Source organism: Vigna umbellata, chromosome 11 (genome assembly GCF_029865625.1).
Source record: "Vigna umbellata cultivar VRB3 chromosome 11, Vumbellata_1.0, whole genome shotgun sequence".
In the NCBI taxonomy this organism is placed as follows: domain Eukaryota; kingdom Viridiplantae; phylum Streptophyta; class Magnoliopsida; order Fabales; family Fabaceae; genus Vigna; species Vigna umbellata.
In genome coordinates, this window is record NC_142175.1 from 24,670,446 (window position 1) to 24,683,369 (window position 12,924).

General features: G+C 35.8%; 1 protein-coding gene across 4 annotated transcripts; it reads left to right on the top strand.

Annotated features, from left to right (window-relative positions):
• The first annotated feature begins 1,887 nt into the window (after positions 1-1,887).
• Positions 1,888-7,126, top strand: LOC124826333 (U-box domain-containing protein 33-like). Of its 4 annotated transcripts, none has more exons than XM_088102065.1 (10): positions 1,888-2,043; positions 2,623-2,960; positions 3,323-3,444; positions 3,517-3,638; positions 3,913-4,017; positions 4,236-4,686; positions 4,777-4,917; positions 5,135-5,662; positions 5,824-6,579; positions 6,742-7,126. In XM_088102065.1, exons 2-10 carry the CDS (start codon positions 2,693-2,695, stop codon positions 6,922-6,924), a joined length of 2,676 nt encoding a protein of 891 aa, XP_087958191.1. In that variant the 5' UTR covers positions 1,888-2,043; positions 2,623-2,692; the 3' UTR covers positions 6,925-7,126. The 4 variants fall into 4 exon arrangements, with proteins under 4 accessions (XP_087958191.1, XP_087958189.1, XP_047155093.1 ...); XM_088102063.1 differs by having other exon boundaries at positions 1,905-2,056; XM_047299137.2 differs by having other exon boundaries at positions 1,905-2,056; positions 4,780-4,917.
• Positions 7,127-12,924: the final 5,798 nt, after the last annotated feature.

Below are 12,924 nucleotides of genomic sequence, written 5' to 3' on the forward strand. Positions count from 1 at the left end.
TAGTGTTAATTAAGGTAGCTAAAATTGAGATTATGATTAAAATTATGAAATATTTATAAAATTGTAAATCGTAAAATTATAATATAAATAGTATAGTATGGATGTATACCTTAATTAAGTTTTATTATTAAAATTCATCATATTAAGAAGATGAAGGATGCAACAGAAAATACTTTTAATATTCAAAAACATGTTTTGAGATTGTAGAAAGAGGGTTGTGAAGATAATGAGTGGTGGAGCCAAATCAAAGTCGCATCAAATGACCTGTATGTAAGCTTGTTCAAAAGTTTTCCACTTGATCCTCATATTTACACTTGAGTCGCAAGTCTTTACCAAAGCAATGAGCAAATGTTTTTAATAAAGGTCAGTTTACCAACACTGGCATTGTCGGGATTAGAAGAATTCCATAAGAAGTTGGGCAAAGGACTAAACTTTTAATTTGAATTCACGCTATGCGTGGTAACATGAACCAGCAGTTGGTGCTGCATCAGGCTGGGTGAGAATTAAGATGATCTATTATTGAAAACAAAAGAGGCTAGGATGAAGGCCAGGTTGGGCTAAGACAAGGCCATCAAGCAAACGAGCCCGCTCGGTTTACTGAACAAAGTCAGGGTCTTGAGGCAAGAGATAGTTGAACGGTTACTGAGGAAGGGCTGAACAACAACCACTAGCTTAAGGCAAGCAATGACTACATTGTCGATGTTTGAACAAAGCCGAGTGCATGCAAGTGCCGAAACTGGTTTACGTTGGTGGTGAGATTTTCTACTGTCACTAGTCAGGGCGAGGCCTGGCCGAAGTAGCGATGCTCAGGCCGAGTGCTCGTCTAGTTTCTTATGGTTACTGGAGAATTTCGTCCAGTCTCACTGTAGGTCCCAAAATATTTTGGATATGGGTTCAGATCCTTTGCTTAAAGCACTTAAAGGTGTCTTGAAGATCAAATAGACTTCCTGGTGGTCCTCCATCATCCAAGTTATGTTGTTCACTCTCTCTCTTTCTTGTCCAAGTCGTGTGGGAAGATACCTGTCAAAAGTAGTCTGACACTCAAGTCAGTGATTTTACATAATAACGTTGTCATAAAAATAAGTAATCAGAATTAATTATATAAGATATTTTATAAAATATATATTTATAAATCTTATAATGAACTTATAAATAAGTCTGATCCATTAATTACCAATAAATATTTTTTATTATTTTTATTAATTTTTAATTAATAACTATTATTTTTATTAATTATTCGTTAATAATTGTTATTGTTCAGATTAATTATTCCGAATTAATTAGTCATTTCGGTTCTAGATGATATCGTCCAATTTTTTTTGACGGATCAGTTATACAATATACTTTTCAATCTCTCACTTTCTTTGTATAAATACAAAAATTAATTATTTGTAATGACCAAAATACTTATAAAAGTAGGTTGTCAACATATGCAAATGGTGTAAAAAAACATTTTACATAATTAATATTGTAAAGTAAATTGATTATTAATATATGAGAGTAAGGTTGGGTTAGAAAGCGTTAGGAGTAGAGATCTTTACATAATATATCTCCTTGTATAAGAAAAGAACGTAATCTCATATTTTGAAACAGGTATCACATTAAAAGACCCAAACAAAAATAGCATGTATTCTATATAAAGGTAAAAATCTAACTCAGACTATATTTGTTATTCCTTTAATATGAGAAATAGTCGTATTCATTGCATGAACAATGACACGTGTCTATATGCAAGTATGTATATATTTTTTGTTCATATTCGCTCTTAATTGATCTTCATTTTCATTTCTTCATTCTATCTTCTGCTATCAAACACAAACAAGGGTGCATCACTTTCATGATTGTATATGAAGACAAGTTACACCTGTCCCGATGTATGACAGGTTTACGTTTACTGCACAGATTACTTCCAGAAGATTGGAAATTGGAGGTCCACGTAGTTGGGCTAAACTGTTTCGTCGAAACTTCATGTGAAGCAGTCGTAGGGAACAAAGAGTGGAAGAAGATGAAGAAAAATAAGGAGCACGACCGTGGCTGGAAGAGGTAGAAAAATGAGGTTGTTCTTGTAATTTCCAAGGTTTCACTGTGTTACTTCTTTATCTATATTTATGTCTCTTCTGTTTGTTCACTACCATGTTATGAGCTCAAGACAACCGTACTCTTTTCCATTCCTACGAGACAACATAGATAAATACCTGCACATAAAAAAAGGCATTTCCTTTTCATTTCATCATTTGGTCATCATGACTTTCCATCATCCTATGAACTTTGTTTATATGATGATAGACAACGGACATGTTTCGTGTCTTTGCAAATGTGGTCCCAGATTGGGTCTTCGCTAGGCGTAGAAAAAATGAATATTTTTGTTCAGCTGGGAGAGATTTTGGTTATGGGGTCTCTTAATTTACACCAGTGAGATGCTCTGGAGATATTAAAGAGAGTTTTTGGTTAGTTTGAGAGATTTTATTTATTGATTTATTCCTTTTTTGGTTTGGGTTAACTGGGTTTATCAAGTTTTCTTGATGTAACGTTTATGTATAGGTAGAGAGAAAATTCCCAGTAGTTGAATTCTTTTATAAGTTCCTTTGGCTAGAAAGTTGAATCGGCTCTTCTGAGTTACAGATTATCGTGATTCTCTTCAGAAGTGAAAGAAAGAGTCTTTTAAAGGTTCAACCATCCTTCATCTATCAGCATGGCTGTGGTGAGTCCTATGCCTGCAACTGCACCACAGATCAACCGTACGAGCAAGCTTCGTGATGTTGGGGTTCCTGGAATCATGACTAGTAGGAGTGAAATTGTGAGTGAGCCCAGTCCAAGTATGGTTGATGATACACTCTATGTTGCTGTGGCAAAAGATGTGAAAGACAGCAAATTAAATCTCATATGGGCAATACAAAATTCTGGAGGAAGGAGAATCTGCATCCTTCATGTTCACGTGCCATCACCTACGATCCCTATGAGTAAGTTTGAAACATGCGTGTGCACTTGCAATTGTTTGTGGGTTTGAGATAACTTAAACCTTTTTTCCTTTTTTGATTTGTACAACATGGCTGAACCTGAGATAACTTTATCATAACTTGGGTGCAAATCTTATTATTACTGTTAAAATTTGTTAGGCTTTTGATTGATTGTGCCTATGAACATTATTACTCGTTTGGTGTGAGTATATAATGCGTTGTTGAACATTATTTTTGAAATTACTAGGAGATTTGAACTAAAACTCAAAATGACCCAGAATATTTAAGAAACCACGCTATGACTTATGATTTATGGTGTGTTTCACAAACCGGATTTAACTTGGTTTATTTGGTTATTTTTACAGTGGGTGCTAAATTTCCTGCAAGTGCACTGAGAGAACAGGAAGTTCAAGATTATCATGAAAGGGAAAGGCAAAATATTCCGAAGACTATGGATCCCTATCTTTATATCTGTCAAAGAATGGGGGTAATTTTTCTAGTGAACCTTGTTTTCAAAGCTTTCTTCTTCTTCTTTTTTGCTAATAATTTTCTGATATAGGTGAGGGCAGGGAAAGTACTCATTGAAATGGATTGTGTAGAAAAAGGGATTGTAGAGCTCATCCACCAGTATGGCATACAGAGGCTTGTAATGGGAGCAGCATCTGATAAGAACTATTCTAGGTAAGTAGCCAGCTAAAATTCCTCAAGCAGCTATTACACATTATTTTAACCAAATTATCTGTTTGAAATTTGGAGCTTTTTGTTAACCATGTTATACTTTCACACTTTTTAATTACTATTTCTCAACATTCTTAGATATGGAGCTTAATCTTCCCCTCTGCCTGTTTGATTTTATTCCCCTCTTGAAGGCTTTGCTTCATGGAAAATTTTGTAGCCCTTTTGAAATTTATATTCTTATTGCTTTTAACGAGCTTCCACTTGCATGATACTGCAGGAGAATGATATCCCTCAAATCTAAGAAAGCTATATATGTATCTGAACAAGCTCCAGCTTCTTGTCATATGCAGTTTGTCTGCAACGGGTACCTCATACACACAAGGTATGCTGTCTTACGAATACTTGAATAGTGGTGGTGAGTACTGAATTCCAAGGAATAGTGTCACACGGAGATAAGTGTAACTTTGGAGTAAGCTTCAAAGGAACAATTTCAGAAAGCTTGTGTTTTGATTTTTGTTTGAACTTTGATTTGTTGTACTGTCCTAAATAGTATATTCTCATATTATATTTGGTACTGATACAAGTGCTATATCAACTCAGGGATTGCAGATTGGATAGAGGGAATGTAGAGGTTGGATCTCCTGTGCTGCAAATAGCAAACTCTGAAGTTGGGCATTCACCAAACACGGGATCCCCATCCTCAGTGGAAGGGCAAAATCGTTGGAGAAAACCAATTAATACCGGACAAGAGTTATTTCGTAGAGTTAGGACTATCAATGGTGCACTTCGGAAGAGCATTGGATCTGTTTCTTCTTTAGAAGGGTACTTAACTCCTCAGAGAAAGTTCGGTAAAGAAGCAAGTTGTGATGAGTTTGATGAGCAGTCACGAGGGAGTCCTTCAGTATTCTCAATGTGCTTTGAGAGCTGTTTGGGTGAAGCACAATTGATCCCAGATTTGATTAACAATGGCAGTGAGAATGTATTAGGCTTGTCATTGAATGACTTTTCTCTGGATAACAAGGATCTTCATTCACCATCTCCAAGTGTATTGGTGTGCACACTTTTTCCTCTATCAGAATTTCTATGTATACTATGGGGCTGAGCTTTATGATAATATTTTAATATTGTAATTGAACACCAGCAGGATGAAGGAATGGATGATGCTCTCTATGGTCAACTTGAACAGGCAATGGCTGAGGCTTGGAATGCTAGGAAAGAAGCACATCAAGAAACTGTTAGGCGCGTGAAAGCAGAAAAAGAAGCCAAGGATGCTATACGCAAGGTAATTTTCTTATGTGGAGTTCTTATTAGTTTTCAATGAGTAAGATGATCATGTTTGTAAATCATCACACCAAGTTAATTGTAGGTGTTTTATTCAGTTCTATGTTTTTGAAATTATCCTTACCAGACCGAAAGAATAAGATTGCGTTAGCTAACCTTAAACAAACCTCAACTGATTCTAGGATCATTTGAATGGAAAAACATCTTTTTATTGACAGGCTAAAGCCACTGAAAACCTGTATCAAGAAGAGCTAAAACTAAGAAAAGAACAAGAGGAAGAAGTACAGAAAGCAAATGAAGAACTTGATGATATGAAGAGCCAGATAAACAAAGTTAACGAGGAACTCCAACTTGCCTTAGATCAGAAATTATCTCTAGAGAATCAAATTGCATCTACTGAACTTATTGTGAAGGAGTTGGAGCAGAAGAATATATCTGCTGATGAGTTGTCTCAAAAGTACAGGGATGAACTAGATGAGTTGCAAATGCAACTTGATAATGCATTGGGAGAGGCTGAGGAGTTAAAGAGAAAACAAGGGGAATCCTCAAGCATGCACGGGCTTCAACCCTTCTCAGAATTCTCCTTTTCAGAGATTAAAGAAGCAACAAGAAACTTCAATCCATCCCTTAAGATTGGACAGGGTGGATATGGAAGTATATTTAAAGGTATCTTACGTCACACTGAGGTGGCTATAAAAATGTTGAGTCCTGACAGTGCCCAAGGTCCAATGGAGTTTCAACAAGAGGTATGGCTTCGGTTCAGTTTTACTTCATATTTTGTGATTCATCCTATTTTGGTGAGGAACAATCTTTTTGTGTGTTTATTTCACAAAATTTATTGCATGTCATTTTTTTTTCTCCCAGTTGTACAAATAATAGCTCTCTGACATGGTTTTGCTTGTATCAGGTTGAAATATTGAGCAGGTTGAGGCACCCGAATCTTGTGACACTCATAGGATCCTGCCCAGAATCCTGGACTCTTGTGTATGAGTATTTACCCAATGGAAGCCTTGAAGATCGTCTCAACTGTAAAGATAACACACCTCCATTATCATGGCAAACTCGAATTCGCATAGCTGCAGAACTCTGCTCGGCTCTCATCTTTCTTCAATCAAGTAAACCTCACAGCATAGCACATGGTGACTTAAAGCCAGGCAACATTCTCCTGGATGCAAACCTTGTAACCAAGCTCAGCGACTTTGGAATCTGTCGTATATTATCTTGTCAAGAGGGTTCAAGTAGCAGCACTACAGAGTTTTGGAGGACTGTTCCAAAGGGAACTTTTGTGTATGTGGATCCTGAATTCCTTATTTCTGGTGAACTCACACCAAAGTCAGATGTTTACTCGTTTGGAGTCATTTTATTGAGATTGATCACTGGGAAACCTGCTCTGGGAATAACAAAGGAAGTGCAATATGCATTACATAGTAGAAAGTTGAAATCCATCTTGGATCCATTGGCTGGAGACTGGCCAGTTATGCTAGCTGAAGAGCTGGTTCGCTTGGCTTTGAGGTGTTGTGAGATGAATAGAAAGAACAGACCAGATCTTCATCCAGATGTTTGGAGAATACTGGAACCAATGAGGGCTTCTTGTGGGCCCACTCAACTGGGTTCTCAAGGAAAATGCCAACCTCCTCCATATTTTATCTGTCCAATCTCTCTGGTAGGAAACTCTTTCTCACACCATCTTCAATTTTAGTTATATGCTACATGTGTTTGTTTCCCTTCTTGCATTACACTGCTCACAATTGTCTAAAGTAATAAAATTATTTACATATCCATGAGACACATGAAAAGGTTTTCCAAATCCTTGGATATTTTGCAGGAAGTGATGCAAGATCCACAAGTGGCTGCAGATGGTTTTACTTATGAAGCTGAGGCTATACGTGAATGGCTGAAAAGTGGTCGTCACACTTCACCAAGGACAAAATCTAAGTTAGCACATCACAACCTTATTCCCAACCACTCTCTTCGCCATGCAATCCAGGACTGGCTTCAAACTCACTGATCTGCAAGCTTCTCATTTTTCTCTTTGCTTCTTCAAACTCACTCTCTTTACACATTTTTAAAGTATGTAAACAACATTTTTATAGCCTACATGTTGTATAGGTTGTGCACATTTTGAGTTCTTGTAAAAAGGTTACATATGTATGTATGGTTAAAGAGATGCTATTTGTTATCTTATGGCAATGAGCAATGCTATTTGTTAATCTTAAACATCCCAATGAACCGTCCCAACAGCATTCAAGGAACATTCTATGTTTATATTAACGAAAATTATACATATGTGTTCTTAACTCAAATAGATAATATAGTAACATTATATTAACTAAAAAAAGATACGAGGAAAGGAAAACAAAACTTACGATAGAAACTTACCATAATATTAACTAAATTGGTCACTAATTAATTAATTAGTGGTTAATTTAAGCATTAATTTTTTGGTAATAAAAAACTCGATAACTAATATTAGTGATCAATTTAAAATCTAATTCACAAAGTAATTATAATTTTTTTAATAAAGATTATTTTAGATACTAATAGTTTTAAGTTTATAAATCATTATCTAAATTAATCATTATAGTAACTAATTATCTGTTGTTTCTAAAATTATATGTTATTTAAGAATTTTCTTGTAATGTATCTTGTCTCGTAGCACATGAAGTATGGTCTCAAAATTTTACTTACTATGCATCTCTATATAAGACCACAAGGTAGTTTTATATATAGGGTAGTTACTACACGTGACTGTAAAGTAGAAAGCGAAAAACTCCAACCCGTTTTGCAACTCCTATGCCAGATATAGAAAGGTATGAGAAATCATAAAAAAAGTTATCACAATCTAAGTATGAGTATGAGTTATAAATAGGTTAAGGTCGTTATTTTTTATTTTTCATTTCAAATGACTCTCTCCCTTATTTTTGTTCTTCATTAGGTTCTTAAATTGGTTTAACGACATTAAAATTACTTTGTTTTGGCATTAAAACGACATTAAAATTGATTTAACGACATTAAATTATTGACGTTACTTATTTAAACGACATGGTAGAGTTAGGGCATTTTAGGTAGGGCACTGACGCAAACTTTTGTATTTTAAGCATTAAAGAATAGTAAAATTTAATTAAAAGTGAATTGGGAGTGTTTCGAGTGAACTTACATTGTGCGAAATTAAGATTCCTTGATAGGATTTAGGGTTCCATCATGCAAATTTGGAATTGATTGAAATTGGGATTGATTGAACACAATTAGGATTCAGTGAATAGATTTAGGTGTTTTTTGTCATCTTTCGAACGTTCTTGGTTGGAATCACGAGGTAGTGTTAGGTCAATTGCGAGGTGGTTCAAAGTGAATCGCGTCGAAGGTAAGTAAATGTTGTATTGGGGGTTTCAATTTATTCTTCGATGATTTTTGTTGTCATATGTGTTTCATTTTTGCAAAGCTGAGTATTGTCCCACAATGTTGACATGTCTTTCATGTTCATTACAATGTGGTCCCCTTGTTGTCCCCCATGTTTAAAGTTATGTTGGAGCATTTGTTTCAGTGCATTCTAGTTTTAATAGGTGTTCCTTTTTGTCGATTTATTATTATTTCATAAGTCTACAAATATTTATATTTTGTTGTGCATAATTGAAGAGGATTTTGAGGTTGTTTTCAACCATAAGGCAAAGTTTGTAAATGATGGCAGGCTAAAGTATGAAGGAGAAACTTGTACATTATCTTTTGACCTAAACGTTTGGAGTTACTTTTTTGTAGTAAGTGTAGTGAAAGGGCTGGGGTATGTTGGATTCAAAGAGTTGTGATACTGTGTAGGAAGGGGTTCTGTGTAACAAGGGGTTTTGTCTTGGATGACAGGTTGGAGCCTTTGTGTGATGACTTTGAAGTCATGCATATGGTCAACTTAGCTAGGTTAAATGGTCAGATTCGTGTATTCGCGGTTCACACAGTGTCTAAACCTCAGGTGACACATGCTGAAATATGTTACTGATGAAATAGTTGAAGCAGAAGTTGTGCATGTGTTGCATGAGAGTGGTCAATGCATACATATAGGTGATGATGAATGTGAAGGTCAGAGTAACCCACAATCTGAGGTGCGTCATTATGAAGAAAATGTTGTTGTTTCACACGAGAGGAGTCAATGTCATGTTGATGTTAAAGGTCAAACTGAAATATAGCTTGAAGTGGCTCATTGTGAAGAGGATGTTGTTGTGTCACAAGAGAAAGGTGAATGTGATGTTGATGTTAAAGGTTAGGCTGAAACATAGGTTAAGGTGACTCATTGTGAAGTACATGTTGTTGTGTCAAAAGGGAGGGGTGAATGTGATGATCATGTTAAAGGTCAGAGTGAAACACAGACTGAGGTCCCTCACTATGAAGGAGATGGTGTTGTACCCCAAGAGAGGGGTGATTATCATGGTGATGTTGAAGGTCAGGGTAACATAGACCAAGAAGTGTGTAACTATGAACCTACATTAGTTGTACAAGAGGAAGTTGATGCTTGTGGTTGGAGTACGTCGAATGATGATGGTAATTTTGATGTAAATAGCGAGTGTATGGTGGGACTAGTTGACATAAATGTTGAATGTGATATGAATGTGAGTTAGGAGATGGAGATTGCACTTGTAATGTGGAACTTGAAGTGAAAAGTCTTTCACATTAATATGAAGGACCATCATGGACTAAGATGTCTAGCAGCGATTTTGATAATGATATAAATTAAGGTAATGAGAGAGGTTTGTCGGATGATGACTGACAATCTAAAGAATTTCTTAGTGTAACACATAATGATGAAGAACATAATGAAGAAGAGGATTATAGGAAGTTTGTGACCTTTTATATGCTGAAAAGTATGGTTGATTTTAAATGAAATTGAGGACATATTTTGGTGAAAAAAAAGACTTTTTGGATGTCATAAAAATCTACTCATTGAAAAATCACATAAATTTAAAAATTGTTAAAAACGATAAGAGAAGAATGAGGCTGAAATGTTTGGATGCAAAAGGACAATGCCCCTTGATGACATACTATGCTTATATGGATACAATCCATACGTGGCAGCTCAGGATTATTGTACATAACCACACATGCAGTAGAGAGTACAACCTTCGTTTACTTAATACGAAGTGGTTGAGCAAGAACTCGGAGAAAACCGTGAGAGAAATTCTAAAAGGGAAGGGAGTTGAAATTCGAGAGAAAATCAGTAGAAAAGGAAACATTGGTATATCTAGGAGTATAGCTTACAAGGCGAAAGCCATTACTTTAGACCAGGTTGATGAGTCATTCAAACTATAGTACAAAAGGATATATGATTATGCTCATGAGCTTTTAGCTTGAAATCTAGGATTGATATTGAAGGTGAAAGTTGACGAGAATGATGATTAACCAATTTTCAAGAGGCTATATGCATGGCTCAAGGCATACAAAGATAGTTTTGTTTCATGTAGGCCAATAATTGGCTTTAATGGAGCTTTCTTAAAAGGGAAATGTGGTGGGGAGTTGCTAAGTGTTGTGGGTTGAGATGTTAATGACCAAATGTTGCTTATTGCATATGTCATTGTAGAGGTGGAGAACAAGGATACATGGAGGTTGCTTTTGGAGCTTCTGGTTGAAGACCTCAGTGGGGCTCTAGTCTTTTCATCTATTACATTTATATCAGACCAAAAAAAAGGTAAATCTCATATACAAAACAACCTCTAACCTTTGCACATTAGATCTTTTGAACATGCATATTGTCAAAACTGACAACACTATACATTATGTTGTATATGACAGAGCCTACTACTAGCTATACAAGAATTGCTTCCTAGAGTTGATCAAAGATTCTATGTAAGGCACTTATATGTCAACTTCAAGAAGAAATACCCTAGAAAAAAATCTAAAGTGTCTAATGTATAGGGAAGATAAAGCAACAGACCCACAAACATGGAAGATGGAGATAAGAAAGATAAAAGAGCTTAATGATGAGGCTTTTAAACATTTAATAATTATTCCTCCAAAGTTTGTATGTGTGACTTAACCACAATTTATGCCATCAACACATTAGGGTGAAGGTCAAGCCTAAGAAGGGATGAAATTCAAAAAACATGATATTTTTTGAAGCTGAACTTTATGTTAATACTTTTGAAATAGTTGTCTAAACAATATGAACACTTTCATAATGTTATTATGTAATACTTCAATATTGTACAAAACTTATACGGTGATAACGGTTGATTTTACGTATTTTTGTGTATATATTTTGGTGAATAAATAAACTCCTTCACAACTTTTACCTTGGTTTATCGTCAAGTTTAGTGTGTTTTCTAGTTTTCTTGTGTTTTATTTAGTATATGCTTGTTTTTACCTCTAGTCTCTTTGTTTGAGTGCGTGAAATAAATGAATAAGAAGTCATTCTAGTGAAGAAAAACAAGCAAAAACTCAAGGGAACATGTTTTAGGACAACAAAAGATCAGTTTGAAGCAAATACCCATGTAGGACAACTTCGGAATCGCACAAGAACTTGAATTTTAGAATGTTGTCAAAACTGTTGTCGATGGGCTGCGACTGAGCGCTCTACTCTCCAGAATGCTATCGTTGGGCAGCAGCTGAGCGCTATGCTCTCTTGAATCCTGTCGCTGGGCTACTGCTTGAGCAATAACGACGCTGATTTGTCAAATTGGGTTATTTAAACATGGGTCTCACAATTTTTTGGGCATTATTCTTCTCCTTCTACATTTCATTCTTTACCTAGAGAGATTAAGAGAGGCCCTTTGAGGCTGTTTGGGATGTTGGGAAGCTCTCTCACTCTTCCTTGGGCCTTCAAGCTTCATCAATGGTGATTTTGTCCCTTTTGGATTGAGGAAGAAGATGAGTCACGAATTGGAGATGGAACTGCGAAGGGGAGGCGCACATGGAGCATGGAGTAGCTGCCAAGAACCTTGGGAAAGGCTGTGCGTCTTCTCTTTGGTTCCAATTTATTCCCTATCTCTTCAATTTTGTAGAACCCTAAGTTCTCCACCATGGAGGGCTTGTCTTATTTGTTGATATTAGTTGTAAAACATGAAATTCTTACGTATTTTGTGATGTTAATGATATATGCTTTTCCAATTCATGTTAGTATTCAATTTCTATGCTTAATGCTTGTTTTGGATTGATCACCCATGCATGAATTGTGGTTCTTGATGTATTGAGAAATATGATTTGAACCTAGAATTGAAATTGAACACCTATTGGATGGAATTTAGATGTTTATGAATGCATGAGAATGAAATGAATGAATTCTAACCTTGACAAATTGTAAATACACTATGTTAAATTCCTTGCACACCAACTGTTTGATAAAATATCAAAAAGAGTTTCTTGTGTTGTTTTGTGCACTTTGATGTCTAATTGAGTTATGAAAGGAAGAATTATCATGTGTTGCATAAGTCCCTTAGGAGAGGACGATATTTATCACTTGCTACGCTGCGATGGGTGCACTTGTTGTTGGTTTTGCAGCCAATAAATTTTTGGCGCTGTTACCGGGGATTTGTGTTCCAACACAAGGCAATTTGGGCATTTATGGCTCTTTTAGACTTTGTTATTTGTTTTGTATTTGAATGTTGTTTTGTCTGCAGGTTGCTTTAGTTTTTAAGACTTTCCATTGATTTAGTTTGAACTTAATGTTTGTCTCGGGGTACGCCTTAGAGCTTGATGCAGTTATTGAAAGTTCTTAGGGATGAGATTTCAATAGCGGAACTAACTAAATCAAACCAGATGTGCAAATCACCAGGGATGGGGTTGCATGTTTAGATTCACTGTTTTGGAACTTAAGGCAAGTTTGATGGACTTCTTACACCAAGGGATTGGGTGAGGGTTTGTCATACTTAGGTAGGCACAACAAGAGGGATATGAGTGTTCTAACTTTAGAAAACAGGGAAAGTGGAATTCTTTGCTAATTGTATGTCTGTTTTGTTTGTGTTTCTTATATGCAGTTTGCCTACAGATGTTTATACTTTCCACTGGTTTGGTTTATGCTTAAAGCTTGTTTCGG